Below are 24846 nucleotides of genomic sequence, written 5' to 3'. Positions count from 1 at the left end.
ATATTTTGCACCTACTTATCCATGGCGGATTAATTACCTAGTTTGACTAGGCTTACTTTCGACAAGCAAGGTCTGGTATATTGCGCAAGGCGAAAAAGTAATTGATTGAATTTTATGGGTTGACACAGAGTTCTTTAAGTTCATTTTCAGAGAGCAGCATGCTTTCTGATTGAATACCTTATGCGAAGACCTTATCCTTGATATTTGGAAATTCTTGCTACTCTGCTGCGAGTGAACACAAATTGTCATGCCATATCAACATTAAGGGTTCAGCCGAGGAACGTAGCATAGAAAGCATTCAAAGAAAATTATATTAAGTGAATATATGCAATGCGCCTAAATTTACAGAAGATCTGGGATGGTTGCTACATGCGCCTGTCTGGATAAATTTCATGTAAATATATTGAATGGCTCAATAAGTATTCCAATGGAGAGGTTAACACTCATGCCTCCGTTTCCTTATAGAGTGGCGTCACATCATATGCAAGGTTTTACAATTTTAACCCTAAGCTAAAAACCACCATCAACTTTAAGTCCCCTGCTTAGCACGTAGCAATGGCATTTTTGCGGGGTAAGCAAGAGATGGTGACAGACGAGGATAAAAATCGAAAACCAAGACATGAGAATATTACCAGGAAAATTCGATTGACCTTTGGCAAGAGGCATGAGCAGTCTGCAATCTGCAATCTTTGTGCTGGCGCGCTTCTGTTTTGGCCGCGGAGCACAGGTGCAATGTAATATTGGTGCAGCGAGCCTTTGAATACAAAGACGAGTGTTGAGGTGGTGGATCCGTCAACACTATAATGTATTGAAACAGTATGCATGACAACACAGTAGTGAGTGTTGAGGAATTTGAACTCCTCAACACCAAGAGGAAAAATGTGTTGAGGCAGTTTGCCCGGCAACACAGTGGTGAGTGTTGAGGAAATTTCACGTCTCAACACTAAGAGGAAAAATGTGTTGAGGCAGTTTTCCTGGCAACGCAGCAGTGAGTGTTGAGGAAATTTCACGTCTCAACATTAAGAGGAAAAATGTGTTGAGGCAGTTTTCCTGGCAACACAACAGTGAGTGTTGAGGAAATTTCACGTCTCAACACTAAGAGGAAAGATGTGTTAAGGAAGTTTTCCTGGCAACACAGTGGTGAGTGTTGAGGAAATTTCCACGTCTCAACACTAAGGAAAAATATGTGTTGAGGAAGTTTGCCTGGAAACATAGTGGTGAGTGTTGAGGAATTTACACGTCTCAACACTAAGAGAAAAAGGTGTGTTGAGGCAGCATGCCTGAAAAAACAATAATGAGTGTTGAGGAATTTACACGTCTCAACACTAAGAGGAAAGGATGTGTTGAGGAAGCATGCCTAGCAACATAGTAGTGAGTGTTGAGGAATTTACACGTCTCAACACTAAAAGGAAAGGATGTATTAAGGAAGCACGCCTAGCAACACAGTAGTGAGTGTTGAGGAATTTACACGTCTCAACACTAAGAGGAAAGGATGTGTTGAGAAAGCATGCCTAACAACACAGTAATGAGTGTTGAGGAATTTACACGTCTCAACACCAAGAGGAGGGTGTGTTCTGGCATCATGCCTGGCAACACAGTAGTGAGTGTTGAGGAATTTGCACGTCTCAACACTAAGAGAAAGGATGTGTTGAGGAAGCATGACTAGCAACACAGTAGTGAGGGTTGAGGAATTTACACATCTCAACACTAAGAGAAAGGATGTGTTGAGGAAGCATTCCTAGCAACACAGTAGTGAGTAAGAGAAAAGGTGTGTTGAGGCAGCATGCCTGGCAATACAATAGTGGTGTTGAGGAATTTGCACGTCTCAACACCAAGAGGAGGGTGTGTTGAGGCAGCATGCCTAGAAATACACTAGTGAGTGTTGAGGAATTTGCACTTCTCAACATTAAGAGAAAGGATGTGCTGAGGAAGCATGCCTAGCAACACACTAGTGAGTGTTGAGGAATTTACACGTCTCAACACTAAGAGAAAGGATGTGTTGAGGAAGCATGCCTAGCAACACACTAGTGAGTGTTGAGGAATTTACACGTCTCAACACTAAGAGAAAGGATGTGTTGAGGAAGCATGCCTAGCAACACAATAGTGAGTGTTGAGGAATTTACACGTCTCAACACTAAGAGAAAGGATGTGTTGAGGCATCATGCCTGGCAACACAATAGTGGTGTTGAGGAATTTGCACGTCTCAACACCAAGAGGAGGGTGTGTTGAGGCAGCATGCCTGGCAACACAGTAGTGAGTGTTGAGGAATTTGCACGTCTCAACACTAAGAGAAAGGATATGATGAGGCAGCATGCCTGACAACACAATAGTGGTGTTGAGGAATTTGCATGTATCAACACTAAGATATTCAAAATTTATTGAATATGCCTAATATATATAAAAAATTTAGTTTAAGGATAGTTACTTAGCTCTGTCTCCGCTAGGCATGTCCTTCGCACATGAGTAGGCTTTGGGTATTTTAGGCTCCCCCATGAGTGTGCATCATCAGGCGTTAGTGATGACATCAGGATGATGACGGGTTGGTAGACGGGCAAAAGTCCCCAGGTCTTTGATGGGATGAAACAAAAGGTGGTCACAACTATGAAACTTGGCTGGCTGCGATCACGATCCTTGACAGGGAGGAGTGTGGTGGTTATGGGAACGAACCTTGGAAGGAAGGAGTGTGGAAGCTACGACACTATCTTTGGCAGGAAGAAGTGGCGGCTATGGCACGATCCTTGGCAGGAAGAAGTGGCGGCTACAACACGATCCTTGTCAGGAAGAAGTGGCGGCTACGGCACGATCCTTGGCAGGAAGAAGGCTTTGAAGCGGCTTCGGTTCTTGGAGAGGAGGACGTTGAAGCTTATGGAGAAATACACTGAAGCTTCGGATCCTGAAGCAGCTTATGGAGAGAACGCTGAAGCGGAGCGGCTGTTGGAGTGAATGTTGAAGCGGAGCCGCTACTGGAGAACATTGAAGCAGAGAGACTTCTGGAGAGAACGTTGAAGCGGCTCCTGGAGAGAAACGTCGAAGCGTCTCCTGGAGAAAACTCCAGTGAGGGCGCTATTAATCCTTGACTTCGAAAAACGACTTGATACGATATGGCATATGGGAAGACGGCACAAATATTTCTGGTCGGCAAGTCGTGTTTTTATCCTCATGGGAAATAATACGCTTCTTCTGTTTAATTTTCTCTTGCAACTCTCAGAGCCTTGACGGTTACAATGTTGAAGTCGGAGGCAGCGTCAATCAGCGTGCTGTCAAACTCGACATCCTTCAAGTGAACATTGGTTAGGAGTCCCCAGGTCCATCTATCAATTGTGCTTTCCAGGAGAGGTTGGGGTTTGGGAACGGCTTCCCGGGCTGGAAACAACTGCTTTCCTGATGCAGTGCGGTTGAGGGCTGTAAATATGTCTTGACGCTGCGCCTTGGAGAAATACAGAATCTCACATAAATGTTTGATCATATACTGCACGATTTTGTGGGCCAAGTCCCCAGAAATCATGCAGCTCCTGACGGGAAGAGGGTCTCTGTGAACTCATGAGGGTTGTTGATTTTCTTTGCCTTGATTTTGGAGAAGTGTTCCTGATCTTCACGTGTGATATAATTGGATTGTTGATTCCTTTCTACTAGGCGTTCAAGAGCAACGCGAGCCTCTTCATCTATAAACGCGCATCCTACTAAAGTGCCTGCGCCGGATGTTAAAATTATTCCTTGTCAGCTCCATATGGGGTTGATGTGACTCTTTTGGTGGACGCTCCGTTAGTGTCTTGAGGAAAATAGGTATCTATTTCTGAGTTGTGGCCATGTAAGTCTGAGCCTTACGATATTTCCATCAAATCAACAGTGGTAAGAGGAGATCGGATTCTTCTGACTCCTCCAGTCTCTCGTCCTGATGGTGGAGTAGCAGCGGCTCTGGTGATGGTTGGAGGGTCACACTTGAAGAAACGTTGGGGTGGCGGAAGAGGCTCTGGTTCTGTTGATCATAGGTGTAACGCCTGAAGGAACATTTTCCGCGTCGCTAGTGTTGACAGGTGGCGTATTAATTCCACTGGAAGGAACGTTAATACCGAGGGTGATTTCAGCGCTAGTGTGTTCAAGGTTTGTTGCTGATCTGGACCTGAGTTCTACCATCTTGAGATCGGGGTTGAAAATAAAATTGGAAATTGATATTGCAACCGAGAGATAATCTCCCACTGTGGTCGCCAATTGTTTGGGAGAAAACTGTTTCTGCTGGTTTTGGTAAATTTGTGTGTGTGGATGAGAAACGCATCTAGACCCTAAACCATGTATTGCGCGAGAGTATTTTTTATTCGAGAGATCAATATGTACAACCCTGGCCTGAACCAAGAAATGTCCGTTCCAGGCTTGCTTCGGTCACAAAGTGAAGGAGAAGGGTTGGTCTTAGGGAGGGAAGTGAAGAAAGTGTTGAGACCAGAATAGTTGATTCTGACGGTGTGGTTGTTTACGACTTGTATCAGAAAGTAGAACTTGCTAGCAGAATGGAAAGCTACCAGGTGATTTCAGGTGATTTCTGGATACTGTGTTGTTCTCTGACCAAAACTTGTTGTTTGGTGGCAATAGGTGAGACCTATTTATACAAGTCGCAACAAAACATACCCTGGTCTCGTAGGAAGTGGAAACGATTGAGTGGTGGACGAAAGGAGTAACGGGTAACGCCTGGAATTTATGTTTCTGTAATGAAGGATACGTTTACACCATTACTTCTTGGCATTACTAACCTCCCCGCTTTATGACACTTTCTTGTAACGGGCGTATTGCACGCCACACACTGTAAAACGCCAGACCAATACCCTGATGAGTATCGCCCCAGTTTGTGACATGTTTTGATGTCACGAGTGTTTTCTTGGAAAACATGAAGCACTTTGCTACGTGTGGCAAGTTAAAATTGAGAGGCTTGCCGCAGTGGCGTTTTGGTGTACGCCAGTGGTATTGCGGCATGGCTCGTGCATGCCAGTGGCACGGTGGTGCAAGTGGCTCTTGGCGTAGCCATGGCCACTGTATTTAGGCGGGTGGTCGCCTAAAAGTTGCCACAAGTCTATCAGTTTGGTGGAAAACTTGGACGGCTGAGATTGCATCTCAAGAGGAAGGGTAGCCGTCGATTATGGATACCTTATGTTGGCGCCTGATAATGGCGCAATGGCACTTTCAGGGAATTCCAGTGGCATTGCGACATGACTGGCATGGCTCGTGCAAGTGGAGCCTGGCGTAGTCATGACCACTGGATTTAGGAGGCTGGTCGCCTAAAAGTTGCCACAAGTCTATCAGTTCGGTGGCAAACTTGGATGGAGGAGACTGCATCTCAGGAGGAAGGGTAGACGTTGATTATGGCACTTTTTGGGCATGCCTGGCATGTCTCCTGCAAGTGGCGCCTGGCGTAGCCATGGCCATCGGATTTAGGCGGCTGGTCGCCTAAAAGTTGCCACAAGTCTATGAGTTCGATGGCAAACTTGGATGGCTGAGATTGCATCTCAGGAGGAAGGGTAGCCGTCGATTATGGCTACATTCTGTTGGCAGTGGCGCCTTTAACGCGCGCTAGCAGCATGGCTGGCGTGGATGGCATGGCTCGTGCATGCCAGTGGCACAGTGATGTAAGTGGCGCCTGGCGTGGCCATGGCCACTGGATTTTTTGGAACGTTGGTGTGGGAACTTTGCCTAAATTAGGTTTTGGCATGTTGAAACCCTGATTAGCATATATGGCATGCCGCATACGGTAGGCGGCCGTGGCATAGTTTTTCATACAAGCGATGCCAAAGTCATGTTGGAGGAGCCATAGGCAGCCCACCATGTAGATAACGTCCACATGAACGAATATTTCCACGAGTGGCAATGGTGTGGCGCATTTTTTAGGGTTTCCTAAGTTCGTACGGCTTGTGGCATGTTGCGGGCCCGAGATTGCATAGTTTTGTGCCACGATTAGGAATTAGGGTTTTGTCCACCGCCACTAGAGTATGGCCGCGCCTAGGGTTCAGGCTAGCCAGGTTGAAGTCCATTGTGAAGCTTGTCACGCACGGAGAGTGGGCTGGCAAGTTTTGGCATGCTGTTGCGGTATGTGGCGCGTTTGGCATGTTACTGCGGCAGAGTGGCATGTTGGCACGCCGATTAATATGTTATTGTGCAAAGGCGCGTTTGGCTTGCCAGTTAATATGGTGGTGTGGCAGGGTGCGGTTGTCCTGCCGATTAACATGGAGGCGTGGCAGGGTGCATTTGGCATTTAATGTATTGTGGCGAGTTTAAAGCGATTTGATTGGCCAAGAAAAGAGGCCAGCCAAGCATGGGAGTGGATACACTTCTTGTGTGAGTTTGGCGGCTTTAGAGCAACCTAATTGGTTGATGAGAAATGGTGCCGACAAGTATGGGCTCAGCCACAACTTATGTGCATGTGGCTAGTTTGAGGAAACCTGATTGGTCGAGGGAAATAGGGCAGGTTTAGGATGGGGTGTGGCCAATGGAAAGTGGCGCCAGTTGGCCTAAGGCATGGCCATACCTCCCTTTGCTGCTGCGGCTCCCTGTTTTCTGATTCTGGGAAATATTTTGCACCTACTAATCCATGGCGGATTAATTACATAGTTTGCAATGACTTACTTTCGACGAGCAAGGTCTGGTATACTGCGCAAGGTGCAAAAGTAACTGATTGAATTCTATGTGTTGACAGAGTTCTTTAAGTTCATTTTCAGAGAGAAGCATGCTTTCTGATTGAATACCTTATGAAAATACCTTATCCTTGATATTTGGAAATTCGTGCTACTCTGCTGCGAGTGAACACAAATTGTCATGCCATATCAACATTAATAGTTCATCCGAGGAACGTAGCATAGAAATCATTCAAAGAAACTTATATTAAGAGAATATAGGCAAGGCGCCAAAATTTACAGAACCTCTGGGATGGACATCAAAAGATAATCAAGACACAGTAAAACCACATACCTATAAACAAAAAATTAAGCAGAAAGCCTTGACGAACAACAGTAGCAACAGCAGCAGAAAAATTTGAGGAGCAACAGTAGAAGCAGCAGCAGTTAATAACAAGGATACAAAAGCAGAGAACAAAGAATGAAAATTTCGAGGAAAGAGAAGGAATGAAATTTATGATTAGAGAATTTTCGCATTCCTTCTCATATATATATGCAAAGAAAAATAAAAACCGCCCCACTACCCAAGAAGAAGTTATTGCAAATAGTGGGGAACGTGCCCTAAAATCTAGGAAAATAGTAAAGAGAAGATGAAGAGAGTAACACGTTTTTTCTTCCCACTTCGACTAACCGCCCAGTAGGAGGAAAAGGGGAAAATTGTAGGTACACATTTCATCTTCCACCACGTGCCCACAAAGACACATGTGGAGGACATGCGGATAAGGGCATCAAGATATGATATCACGCGTGGACAGCCAAGATTCACTTTATCATATCCCTAGAAAGATCTAAGATCTACGACTAGGGATAGTCAGACTGACGCAGACAAGACAGGGGAAGAGGACAGCTGTCTACCGTGGACAGACATCTCAACTACCCGCATTAAATACCCTCAAACATCATACGTGTCAGTCATCCTGTATTGGAAGCGCAGATAATACTGCGTATCCAGACAGAACACGCAGATGCAGCCGAGAACACAAAGACTTCTGCGTGAGTGGCACAAAACACAAGAGGATAAGGTTATAACGGGCTTCAAAAGTGGACCCCACGTAACCTCCATATAAATACCCCTCTCTCCCAAGTGAAGAGGGAGGACGAAAAACATTGAGAGGAGAATAGGAGAGAGACAGAGAGATAGAGAAAGTGTAAGTGAAGTTCCTCCTGCTGCGCAGGCTTATATTGGTCTCAAAGTCATTCGACTATTTCTGTAACCTTCATACATATAATGAATAACCCAAACCCGTAGACAGAGATCTGAGTGATGAATCATATAAGTTAATCGTTTCATCTATTGTCATGCATTTATACTTTATATGTTCAATTCGATACTTATGGTATATCATGTTCGTACATTTTATATTTCATCCACTATTTATCTCATTGCATGAGCCAAGAACAATGATTGTAGTTGATGAGACGAGGAAGAGTATTAGAACTCTGAGTCAAGGATTCGACATAACCTATCCATTCCCTTCAGGCGCAGCTTATTTACTGTATTGTCATGAGTCTGCGCGCATTATTTGTGAATACTCAGATGACACCAGATTTTTGTGTTCATATTACCTATAAAATTATTTATTGTGAACATGATCGCACGAGTTGAACGTGAGGAAGTCCTACAGGTAAGTTCAATGTGAGGAGTTATCCTCTTTCCCCATCCACATTTTTATTACCTGTAAAAAAATAGGATTTTCATGACACTGATTAAAATTTTGCTTTTGTGAAGGCAATTCCTAAAGGTTAAGACGTAGAGAGGATGTTTTGGTGTAAAGATGGCGAAACCAAGCAAAAGTTATGTTTTTCCCCAACAACACTGAAATAGCCATGGCTTTTTGTGCGTCCGTCTAAATCTGTATAACTACTTCCTTTCAGAGAAATTAGATTGGATTTTAGTTTCCAATAATTTCTTCATTTGAAAAAGTTGTTTGTCAAAAAACTGAAACAGCTAAGTCCTATGGGTTCTAATCTAGCTGCTAGATTAGCAGTCCACGTCAGCTAGGACTACCTTCTAAGTCTTATGAGAGTGCTAATCTAGCTGCTAGATTGGCAATCCACGCCAGCCCAGCGCTGAACGGTTCAGCGCCCAGCGCTGTTTGGTTCAGCGCTTTAAATCTCAGTCGTCATATTAAAAGATAAATCGTCTAGCGCTGAACCATTTAGTGAAAAGGTGATTTTTTTAGCGCTGAACCATTCAACGCCTCAATCTCGCTGTTAATTCAACTGCGAGCACATGCTAGGAGAGAGAACTAGTGTTAAATTTTAGGCCACACTTTTTTTTTTTGAATTGCAACACTTAGCTGCTAATCTAGCAGCTCAATCTAGCCCATAGGACTTAGCCTTAGGGAAATTCCTATGGAAATGGCCAAACCCATTTTTTTGTTGAGCCCGGTGGATGGCTAAGGAGGTTTTTCCACTATGGTAAAACATTGGACGGTTGATCATCAACCGCCCGTACTTGAAACACGCGCCAGCTTGTGAAGGTTAAATGCCGGCGTTGGAAGGAGAAGCGCTGGCGTTCGTAACATAAACGCGGCGCTCGAACGTAGAGCGCTGGCGTTTTTGCTGCAAATGCCAACGGGTAGTTTTTTAAATTTCAAATTTCACTTTTCATCTCCATAAATTACCATCATCTTCAAAAAATTCACGCACACCAAAATTCACTCTTGAATTTTCTCTTCTAAGATTTATTTCAGTTTTTAGATTATTGTTGGTGAAGTGGATGAAAAGGCGATCACACTTTTTTGCGATGCAAAAATTGAAGCTGTTGTTTCTAAGATATGTGGGAGTTTTAAAAAGATTGAAAATTGTAAGAGGGAAGTGCAGGTTTTTGAAGTTGATCCAAGAAAATATTCCTCTAAAAGGCAAAGAAGAGCTCCAATTTTGAAAATTAACAACAAAAAATTCAAAAACAAATGCGAAACTGTCAAAGAGCGCTTTGAATGGAAGATACGTCAAATGAAGATAAACAGGAGGCCAAAACTTGTACTTGATTTATATTGAAGTTGTTAGTACGCTTTATTATTGCCTAAGTTTATATCTTGTTAAAAGAATTGGCATCAATGAATGAAAATATCTAGATTTTAAAATAGATTTCCAATTCAGATTAAGAGAAATTTATTACAATTTAAACTTGCAAATAACATCAAACTACATTTTAATAAACCTCAACAAAAACATCAAACTACATCAAAGCCAGCGACATTCTCTTTGTAGAGTTCATAGCATTCAGAATGCTTAAACTCTCTTCCGCTTTCTTCAGTAAACTTGGTACGAGTGATGGTTTTCTGTAAAACAAATAAACAACAAGTTCATATATTTATGATGCAGTTGAGTCCATGAGGAAAAAGGTAAGATACTCACCAGTTCGTCGTTGGATAATCTAAAATTGCTACGGTGAACTATCCACAAAACTTATGTATAATGTTTGACTTCCTTAGTGATGAATGCAACTCTTAGTTCTAGGCTCAAACTGTTTCTTATGGTTTCGTTCCGCGATGCTACGAAATGTCCTAATACTCTTTCCCAGAAATAGTCACTGTTCATTGGTCTCCTCATACGATGCAACCAAGATCGAATAAGAGTAACATCTTCTTCCATTATAAAGACCGGGAAAGGCATTCGAGTGCAGTATAGACGTGCTTGAGATGGACCATCTTTTAGAATTCTAAAACACGCTTCGTAACGAAAAGGTTTACCGTGAGCTTCCTCCCAATCATCAAGAGCTGTTTGGATCACTTCTTCTTCAGTTACACCGCTGAACTTTTCTCGATCAATTTTCATTACCAGAGCAAGAAATGGTTGGAATGCAAGCCCAATAGATTGAAAACGAGCACGCAATCGATGAGCATCTCGGTTACCTGGGTTTCCCGTCAGTGAGATGAACATTGGAAAACCGTTCTCCCAAGAACCATCTTGAAATCCCATACCATTGATTACCCTATGAAAAAATATGTTTTGCATATAGTTATATCATGTTCTTCAGTAAACTTGGGACCTTTCTAACAGATATTTCTGCAGAGTAAGAGAGATTAAGAGTTTTAGAAAAGAAAAAGAAGAAGAAAAAGTGATTTTGGAGATGGGAAGAATGGAGTTTATAGGTAGAGAAACAAAATCGAGTCGTTGGAAATTTAACCGTTGGCGTTTGTAGTAAAACCGCACGACTTTACTACAACCGCCCGTTTGAATTACCATAGGAGTTGGCATTTGTAGTAAACCCGCGCGACCTTACTAAAACCGCCCCTTTGAATTACAAACGCCTATTTTTTGTTATAAATACAACACTAGGTTTTATTCTCTACCAAACCAACAGATTTTTTTCTCAACATCCACCATGTTTTCTAAAGGCAAAGCGAAGCAAATATTATGTGTTGAAGCAAAAGAGGTTTGTCCATTATGTTTCATGGATAACCACAGTCTTATGCAATTCCCTTGGATGTATTCAAAGTGTCCGCGAGAAGGTTGTTCACGCATCATAATGGTGATTGAATCACAACCGGAAAAGCTCAGGTATTTGCAATGTCAAGATCCCAACTGTCCAAAGGAACCACATATGCTAGATAATGCTATGAATATTAAAAAACAAGAAGAAGAAAAGATTGCAACACTCTGCAAAAACTTCAAACTTAAAGCCAAATTGAAGAAGGAGTTATTACACTGCAAGCATTGTGGATATGGAGATCTCGAATACGAAAATTGTCCACAGAGAATCAGTGGATGCTCAAAGCACGATTGCAAGACTTTTATGCATTTGCGGACTTCTTCAGAAGAAGACACATATGGAAGGCATTTCTGAGAATGTCCTAGGTGTTTGTTGGTGGAGTGGGATAATTGAAGTTGAAGGACAAATCGATGAATATGGTATTATGTTATTTAGTTTGTTGTTTATTTTGTGTTATTACGATTATCTAAAACCAAACATATGGATATATTCACATTTACACCATCAATATCATAAGTAATTTAAATTTTTCCTGGATTAAACATTGCACCATCAATCTCATAAATAAAAACATACTTCATTGAACAACCACATCATACATGAGAATAAAAGAAAAACATTAGATTAAAACAATTACCACATAGGCGTCAATTCTCGGCGGGTGGTGGAATTCTTAGTGCGATGTAGGGATTGTATTTGTTGAGCACCCTAAGAATGTTGAAACAATCATAGAAGTCGAAAGGACGACCGCGGTGAGATACTGCCCACATCGCCAGAGTTCTGGGTTCCACTTCATGTTCGGCTTCACCGTTGAGCTTATTTTTGTGATTCTCCATTAGTTGAGCAACGAATTCTGATACATTACAACTAATTACACTAAAACGATACGCCAATCCGTGACAATCACGCCCATTAATGTTCATTGTTTCAGCGACGAACATTTCATAAACTTTCTCCCAGAACGTCGATTGGGATACATTCCTATCGATAGCAGCAACATCTTGTGTGTGAAAAATGTAGGTTCTGCAAATAGCTAAATCCTCTTGTTGAGTGAATCTAACACCACGAACTCTGGGAGGGATTTTTGTAGATGATTTGAGAGTGAAGAATGTGTAGAATGTGTGAATTTAGAGTTGAAATGAGAAGTATTTATAGAACTCAAAAATTATAGACGTTAGATAACAAGAGTTTTCAGCCGTCCAGATTCAGCCGCTGGCGCTTTTACAAAAACGCGGCGCCTTAAGTAAAAACGCTGGCATGGAAAGTAACAACGGGGCGCTGGATTGACAAGCGCCAGCGTTGGTGCCAAGCTCGCCCGCTCTTTCATCAAGTGCGCGCTACATGTTCCATCTCACTCAACAAATCAACAAATTTGTTGGTTTGTACATCCATTTTTCATGTTTGTTGAGTCCATAGTGGAGCAAAATCAACAAACTTGAAGTTTGTTGAGTCCATCAGAACTGCTTTTACCTTTTAGAAAAAGCTAGTGGTAGAGGGGTGCCTATAGTGATAGTCTGGGGTGCCTATCCAAAATTCCCTTGCGAAGGCAAGCTACATGAAGATTTCCGAAAGTCCAAAATAAATAAGTTATTCCAAGTGCTAAACTGCCCCAATACTTTGGTATGACATTTCAATTGGTGTCTGTGATGCTATTGCCGAAACCTTTTTGTGATTTTTATCTGCAAAACAAAAAAGACACATTTTTGCGAGAACTGCTTCCTTAACATTTTTTTTTTCAAGTTACAGTTTAGTTGCATAACACCCATAAAACCCACTAACTCTAGCTAGAACGCCAGATAGTAAGTATTCTACTGGAGAGAGGGGTTATCAAAGTGGAATGTCTAAAAATTACTCAAACGGATAGAAAGGGATTATCCATTTGTTTACAGGAGTATCAAAAATGGCCGAACAGGGATATCTTTTCTCAACAGTGGAAGTTCGTTGTCATCAATGCCTTAACTTATCCGCCGCTACAGAACTTCAAAATGCCAAAGCAGGGATATATTCTTCCGTCAGTCTACGTTACTTTTTCTCGCCTCAGTTCATTCATGCTACTGAAACTTCAGGCCCTTGATGCATCCTTTCCTTTGCGTTCCTTGCCTATAATTTTTTTTAAAACATTATTGTTAGTGCCCGAAGGGGATATTTGAGCCAGTAGGTCGATCCGTGATGGTAATCATGTTGCCCTAGAACTGTAGGGAATTTAATACCGAGTATTGAGACTCATAACTCTACAGGTTTACCTGATATTCCCAATCAGTTCGACAGGTTATAAAAGCGAGCATAGCTGTCTGTATAAGAGATCCAGTTAATATTCCAATCCAAAGTCCCCTGCCCCCGTAATGTAGATGAAAACCCAACAAAACGGCTACAGGAATTCCAGCAAGATAAAATGCTCCTAAATTTACATAAGCACCTATATGCTGCCACCCGCACCCTCTAGCAACACCTAAAGAATACACAGAATAAAAGTTTCAGAACCCAAAGAAATTCTTGGGTATGGCTGTAAAGAATGAATAGTTGAACACCTAAATTATGAGAGTAGTATCACGAACCTGAGAGGACACCTTGTAGGCTGTCCACTATAACAGACACACAAATTAAGGGTACCATGTCTGTCACGTAGTCTACAACTTCCTTCTCATTGCTGTAAGCATATCCCATAATATTACGACAAGCAAAGAGCCCCACGCTTATTACAACCAACTCAATTAGCGCAATAATCATCACGGAGCAGACAGCCAAACGCGCAGCTTGTGGTCTCCCAGCTCCTAATTCATTTGAAACTCGAGTGCTACAAAATGAAGAAGTGTATATTTTTGTATACATAAATTATTATTCTTGACACACCACCCTGATCTGGGATCATCTCCATTTAGATCCCTTTAGTGCAATGGTGGAAGAAAAGAGGCCTGAATGGATGTGAACTCCATGAAAGAAATGAGCAAGTTTAGATAGCAACAAAATGCGCAAAGGCAAGCAAGTGGAGAGCAAACCTTACAGCAGCAGCAATTCCATACGGTATCATATAGACCAACGAAATAGTCGTAAGGCTGTTCACAAAGATAACAAGAACTTAATTGCATTGATCAATTGCAGGAATGGAAGTTGCAAAATTTATAACTAATAGGAAGCGTCCAGAATTGACTGAATCAAATCATACCATATGGAGAGTACTGAGGTTTCGAGTTGTGGCTTAGGTAAAAGTCCAGATAGAAGGATTAATAACTCAAATGACCACCATTCCAGACTACAGCCATCAAAACAGCAAAACTGTTATGAAACTAAGAAATGAGAGAGAGAGAGATAAGGAAAAGCTTAAAATTTCATTAACAAATCAATGACAGGGATTTTACCAAATCATTACAGCAGAAGGAACCGATATACGTAAGAACTCTCCACACCCTTGAAATGCTTCCTTTGTTAGGGACGTACGAGTTAACTCACATGAGGGAGAATATGCCACATATAATCCGAGAAAGACCACATTGATCCAGTATGATATACCAATTGCTAAACCAGCTCCAATACTTCCCAACCCAGATTTATAAACTAAAACCCAACAAAGAGGTATGTGGATAACTGCTGCAATTGAAGTACTTAATAGCATGGGAATGATTAGACTCTGAGATTGGAAATATCTCATTAGCGGCTGAAGAGCTGCATAAGCAAATACTGCAGGGATCAAACTTGTCGCATATTTGCCAGCTTCAAGTGCGATTAAGGGGTCTTGACCTGTGAAAGTAAGTAGTTTCCCAATCGAAACCCATAGGAGAGCAATTGGGATGCAAACCAAGGTAAGAGAGATTGTTGCACTCCAAGTATAAACCCCTAGTTTTCGATATTGCTTTGCGCCAAAAGCTTGTCCTGATAGAGTTTCCAATCCACTTGCCATTCCTAGCTGGTTGTCATGTAAAAAGATAGGCGTCAGCAATGTAAAATTCAGAGAAACCAACATACTTCAACCTCTTTACACAGATAACAAATGTAAAATGCAGTATGCACCACCTTTGACATAACAGCAGTTACATTGAACAATAAAATTTCATGTCAAAAACTAGAAATTTCGCTCGACCCACAACCATTCGTTTGCACCAACTTTGGGACACTATGAATATGATAGATAGAGCACCTACAGAAATACACCCAACTAATCCATTACATTGAACAATCTCATAGGTGCCTTTCTAATAGAAAATTGGAAATGGTAACACAGAGGGGATGAGACCCACCTACACCATGCCCTCAGCCAAATAATCATTTGTCTATCACTATATACAAATAAAACTTGATGCAACAGAGAAGTTCAATTCTTCTCTTCTAATTCTAATTAACCACTAACCGTGTGACAAGTGATGATTATTCACGGGCTCCTTGGCAACAATACAAATTCAATTTTCCGCTTATTGTTTTTTTGCAATCAAAATTTCCATACTACTGCAACAGGAACAGGACTAGTTTGCCATGACAATGATAACAATTATAACAGAACCTCTATAGGACAGAGCAAATAGTTGCGTAATAAGTCATTTTCAGGTGCAAATAATCAATACGCAATAAAAATAAGATTGACAAAGATTTGATTGATGATTGGATTGGGATAGGATTACCATAAGGCTGAAACCAGTAACACCACAAAGGGAAGTAGCAAGGGCAGCACTAGATAAAGAAAGTTCACCAAGATGACCAACCATCATCATAGATACAACTTGTAATAGATACATAGATAAGGTAACAGCAACCATTGGACCGCCAATATAACTTGCAACCTTTGCTTCTTGCACAAACACACCCCATGTAAACCCAATCTCTCTTCTTGAATCTTCTCCTACCTTCAATAACCGTGCTTCCTCCTCCATATCTCCCTTCATTCTCTATCCCTTTTTTTTTCCTCCAAAACAAAATCAAAGACGCGGCAGAGAAAGAAGAGAAGAAGAAAGGAAAGACCTCTTTTAGAGACAAGACGAGACTAGTCTTTATCAGAAGAAAACTCCTTTCTTTGCCGATTTTCTTTTTTATTATGTTTTCCTCAGGGAATTTGTCCTTTTTCGTACTACTCGAGATTCAACAATTTTTGTTGTTTATCGGAACAAAGACCGACAACACTGCGTTAATTATAGGATCACGGGACTTGTTGATTGTTTGGCCTTTCGCTTTTTGTCTGGCGCTCGGACCCCCGGATAATTGTGCCCGAATATACTTATCTATATCTACTCAGGATTCTGATCTCAATAACCCACCAATATATCAAACAGCCATGGCCCATGGTGGTAAACCATGCGATGTGCTTGTGTTCCTAATTGCGCCAAACTCTCAGTGCGCACTTTCAGTTGCTGTCTGGAGCGTGGGTGGGGCAGCAGCATTTGAAAGGAACACTATTTGGGACCAGGTGGCTATTAAAAGTTAGCCTCTTTAAGCTTCACCTTATAGGAAAGACAATGTAGAGTTGTACTCTGAATTTGTTTGGTGATATAAGTATGATCAAAAGTCTAGGAGGTTAAATCATTGGGGATGGACTACATTTTAACTTTCATGAATAAAATCAATAAAATACTTTTCAACTGTTATTTTTAGTGGGGTTGACAATCCGACCAACCATCGACCATGCCGAGTTCATTGAAAAATCATGCCAGCAGGTACAGTAAAAATATTTCTCAATTAATTTTTCATAAGTAATTGTAGAGTTTTTTTTTTTAAAAGACAATAAAAATAAATAAATATTAAATTACAAGTACAAATACAAGGACAGTTTAGCCATTACAAAAATATATGGATAAGGGGTTCTTCATTTTACTTCAAAATGATCTATTTTGTTTTGTTCAATATCCGCAATTAATTTCCACATCCCAATCGTAGGTTCATTCAAAACTAAAAGCTATTTCACGTAGAAATTACTTCCAATGTAATGGAAAATTCCTTTTCACGGTATCTAAAATCCAGGTTCAAGCCTTAGAGAGATCATTTTAATGCATAGAGATATTTTATGCAAGTTTTTCCATTCGATATATTCATCACTATGATTCTACAAATTTTCCTAGGGCTCCCAAATAGTATACTACGGCCATGGGACCCTCCCATAGTATTGACATATTATCTATTTTGTTATTCCTTTATTTTTCTAACAAAAGATCATTGGAAATTATTATATAAATATATTTACCCCTAGGTAAAATATAATTATCTGGTTTTACGTAGGTGTAAGTCGGGCCAGACTCGTCTCCTAATCCAAGCCAGACGTGGGGCCTTATATTAGCTACCTAAAAAGCCCGTCAGACCGGGCCAGCTAAGTAAAAACACTTATTTTGAGATTCAAAGCCCATTCTATTAACCAGGTCAAGCAGCGAAATATGCTATGAGCTTTTTGTACTTTTTAAAGTTCTGTAGTAAATGATTTAGTTCATGTTTGGAATTTGGAGATTGAATGAACTAAGCTTAAAACAATTGTAAGTAGTTAATATTTTAGGGTGTTCTTGTATCTATCCTCATGAAATACTAACGGTACCCCATCAGTTAGTTATGTTAATTAAAATTTGGTTAACATGAAAATTATGACATTTTCTCGAAATTTTGATACTAATACCCCTTTCAAAATTATATAACCATAAGTAACCCTAAATAATTATAGTATATTTTTGTATACGCCTGTAAAAAATCCCTACAAAATCTTTTTTTCTTTCAAATATAGAATATAATTTTAATTGTGCGATTAATTGTGAGAATATATGATAAGAAAGAATACTATTTTATTGAAGATCATGAAAAAACCCTAGGTAAATAATTATTGTATGTTATATGTTATATAATCTCATTCGGGAGGTCTAGAAATTCATATCATGTCTTACAGACCCTTAGATCAAATTATGATTGGTCCGATTCTAAGATAATTATGTCTTCGGATAGCTTTCTACCAAACCCAAATCAAATTCACAAGCTTTTATCAAGTTCATCCCTAATTTCTAAGAATAAAAGATCACACTATAAGCTCTAATCAAATTTTGCCCATCAACGGAGTGTTCTATATCCATATGCCTTACGATCAAGTTACAAACAAAATTAAGCCACACCCACTGTCAAAGGAGTCTAAATTAACAAATGCCTATCAACTGAGTGTTCATCGTCCATATGCTTTATGATCAAAGTTACAAACAAAATTAAGCTAAACCCACTATCAATCAAGTCTAAATTAATAAGAATTATGAATGTTTTAAGATTCTAAAATAATAAGTTAAGAAAAAATTAACCAGATTTAGGCACAGATTTTAAGGGTGAAGGAGATTAGGATAAAGCATAAAGAATTTTAATCCAAAATCTGAAATTTTCATCAATCCCTTGGGAAGATAGGACAAGAAGAACAAAATCTGAAATTTTACAGTTAAGAGGGAAGAAGAACAAGATCTGAAATTTTCATCAGTTCCTTGGGAAGATAGGACATAAGATGGATTTGCGTTCGTATTTCGTTTTAATGTTTAGGGGTATACAAATTTTGCGAATCTGATGGATAGGTCTATAAATGTTGGGATATATAGATAAAGGGGTACCGTTAGTATTTTATAAAGAACACCATATTTTAAATGTAGAATGAAATGACAATAAGAATTTTAATCCAAAATATAACTAAAATACACAATAATTTACTTTAATGTAAACCTAAAACTCTTGAGAATATTCAAACGGATACCAGGTCGGGGGGAGGGGGGGGGTTATACAGGTACCACGACCAAGGTATTAAGTGTTTAGGAAAATCCTGAGCCTACCCATTTAAAATGAAAATGAACCAGAGCATGCCAAGCGATTTATAACGAGCGGTAATAGACTTTGAGCTCCTATTGGTCCAGGCAGGCTGAGTATTTTCGGGTATTATTTACAACCCTAATTTTATGATTTATTTATCTTTTACTTATTTAATTAAATTATTTGTTATTTTACTTAATATTTCTTAGAAGAAGAAGGATCCACTCACATTTCTATTTTCACATTATCTCGAACTTTGGTCGTCTTTTTGAAGAATAAAACCTAAACGATATTGGATCTTAAGATAATATTTTAAGGATATTTTCTCTTACAAAGTTTTATGTTCCAACCAAAAATAAATACATTATGCGATACAAAACCTCACAACTCTACCGTTCTTAATTTTAACGGTTGAAAATTCGTTAATTTTCAACAACTAATTTTCAAAGTAGTGGATAACGGTGTGTATATGTTTAGCAATGTGTTGATTTTTTGTAGGAATTTAAAGCTTTGTAAGAGAAACATATCCCTAGAATACTAACATCAAAAAAATTTTCATTTAATTTTATTTAAATGATAATTAAAAAAAATGCCAAAGGTGTGAGCTGGTGTGACAATAAAAGTGTGGGTAGATCTTCACTCATTTTTTAGTCGACTAATTTGAAAAATTCATTTAATCATATTTTCTTCGAAATTACATAAATATTTTGTATTTGCACCAGGAAAATTTAATGAAGGAAACCAAAACCAGATAGTCTCAATTAATTAAATTTTAAATACATTAAATTCTAAATAATTAATCACTTAAATTAACCAAAGTATAATAGTTTATATAAATTTAAAAGAAACAAAGCGAATGAAATAGATAAGGGTCCGAAAGAAATTAAACCAGAAAAAACTAAATCAAATGTTAAGTTGAAAGATGAATGTATGTAATGAGCTCATGTGAGTGTGTGATTTTTTCTTTTACCTTTTTAAGTGCGTGATCCATAAATTAATTACAAAATAAATGAAAAAGAAAAACATATCAAAGAGAATGTGAAACATTATTTGGACGGGTTGAGGACAACATTTTTTACTTTATTTCGTGTAAGAGCCAGAATTATAGGGTTAAGATCCTCAATCAAAAGGAAATAAACTACCAAAATATTGTTAAGGATACAACTATCAACATAATTGTAGCTGATCCTCTGCAAGATTTTATCTCCTCATGCCTCAATTAACGCAATTAATTGTGTAATTGTAATATTCTCATTCATTGTAAATTGACCATATTTTGGGTATGTAATCTCCATATATTGTTGCATATATCCGACAAGTTAAGAGTGGAAAACATTACCTAGAATATCTAGTTCTGTTTTGGTATCAGAGCTAATGGGAAAGGGAAGTTTACGGCTTTTGCTAACATGACATGAATGGCAAAACTCAAACTTTTTATTAGAAACAGGAAGAGAAAAATTCTTGATAACTTTCAAAACCGTACGCAGCATTGGATGGCCAAGACGTTGATGCCAGATTGGAATTGTAGGTGAGACAAGAGCAGTTGGTGAAGCTTTAGCAATCTCTCGTACACCATCAAGTATGTATAGCCCATTTCTACTGCTGCCTCGCAATAGGATTGTCTTGGTGAGTAAATCCTTCACAAGAAAGAAACTAGAGTGAAACTCAAAATAAACTTGATTATCTTGACAAAATTTTGAAACCGAAAGCAAGTTTGTTTTGATTTCAGGGACATGGAGCATATTATTGAGGGTAAAATTTCTATTATTATGTGAGAATGAGGCATTACCAATATTTTCAATATGTAACGCATTACCATTAGCTCTTCTATTTCTGATAAGCCTTTGAGCTTAGTTGTATCTGACTTGTGGGTTTCCCCAACTGTTTCAAGAACTGGGTATCGATATTACATGCTTTTACTTGATGTTTTTTCTCATTATACCTGGATATATCCCCTAGCTAGAAAGTCAGATGCGTTGCCTGTGTTTATACAGTTCAAAAAGCTAATAGAACATCAAACTGAACACAAAATAAAAGTGTTTCAATCTGATAATGGAGGAGAGTATAAGAAGTTTACAGCTCCTAAACAGCTCAGGTGTTGTCCACAGATTTTCATGTCCTCATACATCCGCTCAAAATGGCCTTGCCGAACGTCGTATCAGACATATCACTGAATCAGGTATTGCTTTACTCTTTCATGCTTCCATGCCTAATTCGTATTGGTCAGATGCTTTTACCACTGCTTGTTATCTTATTAATCGTATCCCAGCTTCACAACATGAATCTAAATCACCTTTAGAGCTTTTACACAACAAGAAACCAGATTTTTCTCTTCTTAAAGTCTATGGTTGTCTCTGTTACCCATGTCTAATGCCTTATGTGTCAAACAAACTAGAACCAAGATCTCTTCCTTGTGTGTTTATTGGATATAGTGGTGCACACAAAGGATGTCTATGTCTTCATGTACCAACAAACAGGATCTACATCTCTCGTCATGTCAAGTTTGTTGAAACTGAATTCCCATTTGCTGCCAAGCAATAGGTAAGCTCCTCTGAAACTCAACATTCTCTACAATCTACTAAATTACTTACATCACACACTTTTATAAATCCCTCTTTAACAGTTGAACCTAATACAGCTCAGCAAGGTCCAATTGATGTTGTTATTCAACAACCTCGAGTGTTAGAACAAAGTGTACAATCCTCAGCAGTCCCTATACCATCTACATCAGTTCAGGGAGCAGATGATAGATCAGTCCCTATTGAGAATATAGTTGTTCAGTCGCAAAGACCACCACAGCAGCACACCATGGTGACAAGAGCAAAGGATGGCATCTGAAAACCAATTAAGAAACTCTGCCTAGCTACAACAAAACATCCTTTGGAGCTACCTGAGTTTATGGCTCCGTCTTGTTACACTGAAGCCTCTAAAGATCCTAACTGGCGACCTCCAATGGACAAAGAAATCAATGCTCATATACGCAATGGAACGTGGAGTTTAGTTCCTTATGAGAAATGGATGAACATCATAGGTTCTAAATGGGTTTTTAGAGTAAAACAAAAACCAGATGGCACCATTGATGTACGAAAAGCTCGGCTAGTAGCTAAGGGTTACAATCAAAGGGAAGGGTTTGATTATGCAGACACTTTCAGTCCTGTCATAAAGCCTAGAACTATTCGTCTTGTGATGTCCATTGCAGTCACACATGGCTGGAATATGCGTCAATTAGATGTTCAAAATGCTTTTCTCCATGGGGTACTAAAAGAAGAAGTGTTTATGAAGCAACCATCTGGATATGTGGATCCAGATTATCCAAATCATGTATGCAAGTTGAACAAAGCCATTTATGGGCTCAAGCAGGCACCACGTACATGGTACTCCAAGCTCAGCACCCATCTGACTAGCCTTGGTTTCAAAAGCTCAATTGCAGACACCTCTCTATTCATACGACAGTCACATAATGATATCACCTATGTGCTTATTTACGTTGATGATATCGTCATCACAGGTTCAAATCAGTCACTTATCAACAAACTTATTACTGACTTGAATTCTGCTTTTGCAGTCACAGACTTAGGTGAACTCAGTTACTTCTTAGGAGTAGAAGTGATCAAACAAGGCAACTGTGTGCTACTCAGTCAACAGAAGTACGTCTCTGATCTTCTCAAACGTACGAAAATGGAGGGAGCAAAGCCAGTAACTACAGCACTTGTAGTAAATGCAAAAATCAGCAGACAAGGAACTACACGATTTGCAGATCCAACTTTATACCGCAGTGTGTGTGGAGCATTGCAATATCTTCATCTGACCCGTCCAGATGTTGTTGTGGCTGTCAATAAAGTGTGTCAATACATGACAGATCCTTTTGAAGAACATTGGGAGCTTGTGAAAAGAATTTTACGGTACCTAAAGCACACTGTGAATTATGGCTTAGTGTTACGACCATCATCTGACACTCAATTACATGCTTATTCCGACTTTGACTGGGCCGGTAATTTAGACGACAGAAGATCAACTAGTGGGTTTGCCATCTACTTTGGAGGAAATCTTGTCTCATGGAGTGCCAGAAAACAGAAGACTGTTTCAAAATCAAGCACGGAGGCTGAATACAGGGGTATTGCTATTGCTACTTCTGAGTTAATGTGGCTTCAATCTCTTCTAAAAGAACTAGGCATTACAGTTCAATCACCCCCGTTGTGGTGTGATAATCTTGGAGCCACGTATCTAACCGCCAATCCTGTGTTTCATGCTCGTATGAAACACATTGAAATTGATTACCACTTTGTCAGAGAAAGAGTGGCGAATAAACAGCTGCAAGTCAAGTTCATCTCTACCAAAGACCAGGTTGCTGACATTTTTACGAAGGGATTGGCTAACTCACGGTTTGATTCGTTGCGCAACAAGTTGAATATTCGGCAAACTCATGCACAACTTGAGAAGGGATGTTAAGGATACAGCTATCAACATAATTGTAGTTAATCCTCTGCAAGATTTTATCTCCTCATGCCTCAATTAACACAACTAATTGTGTAATTGTAATATTCTCATTCATTGTAAATTGACCCTATTTTGGGTATGTAAATCTCTATATATTGTTGCATATATCCACCAAGTTAAAAGTGGAAAACATTACCTAGAATATCTAGTTCTGTTTAATATAACAAATTTGCATGTGCTTTGGTGATGGCATCAGTTTACTGGGGCCAGTAAGCTGCTACCCCCTATTATCAACGTAGAAACAAAACCACAAACCATCCGCGGTTCAGTAGAGATATTTGTTCAGGCGGAAGACTATATGCCACACATGGCAGTAGCACGATACATAGACTGTCAATTACTGTAGCCCGTACCAATAAAATTCACATCAAATGGTACACCCCAAACAAAGTAGTGACTCCTATTAGCAGCCTAGTAGCTAGAATTCATCCAAACTATAAGACTGATCTAAATCAGCTATTGATCACAATATTGGTTTTCTATCGACGTGATCGAATTGACAACTGGAAGTTGCAATTTTCTTTCTTCTCTCACTGTCGGCAAACACCATGCTTATTTTCGGTTAACGGAAATCAATTGGATATCTAGATTCTAGAACTAGAAATTGAATTGGCGTACAGGGAGATAGCAGCAGCAGTAGACTTACCATAACACTGAAGCCGGTAACAGTGCAGATTGAAGTTGCCAGGGCGGTGCTAGATAGAGACAATTCATCAACATGACCAACCATCATGATTGATATAACTTGCATGAGCTTTAGAGCTAAAGCCACACCAACCATTGGACCAGCAACGTAACCTGCCTTCTTCCCCTCTTCTGCAAGCACGCCCCATGTGAATGATCTCCTCTTCTTCCTCTCCTAGTAATTTTTTCACATCATCTCGCCTTTCTCCTTTGTTCAATAGACCTTCCTCCATCTTTATCCCTCTTTTCTTCAAAATCACAAGAATGTAATGTTCATATCGATGAGAGACCAGGAGTATAAATTGTTTGACTTTATAATTAGTTCACATTTCAATGTCGATAGGTCCAAGGGATCGGATCCCGTATTAGGTTGCTAGCTACTTGCTTCCATGATGTCTTCTGCATTGAATGTCTTTCAGCTCGTGCTTATTTTATTATATTACTGCATTTTACAATACAAGTCCATAACGTAACTTTGTAGTTGGCCGCCTTTATAAGGAGTAGTTGCAAGGAAAAACGCTAGGAAAAAATAACAAACAAACAAATTTGTTGATAGCTTTGCCAGCGAGAATGTCTTCCTCCGTGCAAAAAGCCATCCATTTGTATCATTTAGCAATTTTTTAGTCCCAAAGATTGATTTTTTCCAACCCTATTTTAACCACATAAAACGGTTAAACTTTCGAGAGTACTCCGTTAGGTCTTTCCTTCTTGAGGATATTCTCACATATCCGTTAGGTTAAATTTTTTTTTACAATCGACATAATTTTTCAATGCTGATTATTGTTGTCGCTATGGTTTTTTAATACCAACTGCAATAGTCGGCATTGAAAAACTATGCCG

General features: G+C 39.5%; 1 protein-coding gene across 2 annotated transcripts; it reads right to left on the bottom strand.

The window, feature by feature from the left end:
- Nucleotides 1-12792: 12792 nt before the first annotated feature.
- On the bottom strand, nucleotides 12793-24118 carry LOC113275432 (protein DETOXIFICATION 10-like). 2 transcript variants are annotated; one of them, XM_026524928.1, is made up of 7 exons: nucleotides 23969-24118; nucleotides 14451-14995; nucleotides 14258-14344; nucleotides 14091-14147; nucleotides 13650-13888; nucleotides 13338-13543; nucleotides 12793-13194 (listed from the first exon to the last, which is right to left on the bottom strand). In XM_026524928.1, the coding sequence occupies exons 1-7, from the start codon at nucleotides 24101-24103 to the stop codon at nucleotides 13141-13143; spliced, it is 1323 nt and encodes a 440-aa protein (XP_026380713.1). In that variant the 5' UTR covers nucleotides 24104-24118; the 3' UTR covers nucleotides 12793-13140. The 2 variants fall into 2 exon arrangements, with proteins under 2 accessions (XP_026380713.1, XP_026380712.1); XM_026524927.1 differs by lacking the exon at nucleotides 23969-24118 and adding an exon at nucleotides 15705-16168.
- Between the last annotated feature and the right edge of the window lie 728 nt (nucleotides 24119-24846).

The sequence above is a fragment of the Papaver somniferum genome, chromosome 4 (assembly GCF_003573695.1).
Source record: "Papaver somniferum cultivar HN1 chromosome 4, ASM357369v1, whole genome shotgun sequence".
In the NCBI taxonomy this organism is placed as follows: Eukaryota; Viridiplantae; Streptophyta; class Magnoliopsida; order Ranunculales; family Papaveraceae; genus Papaver; species Papaver somniferum.
Note: the sequence above shows the minus strand (reverse complement) of the source record. Positions and strands in the feature narration are given on the sequence as shown.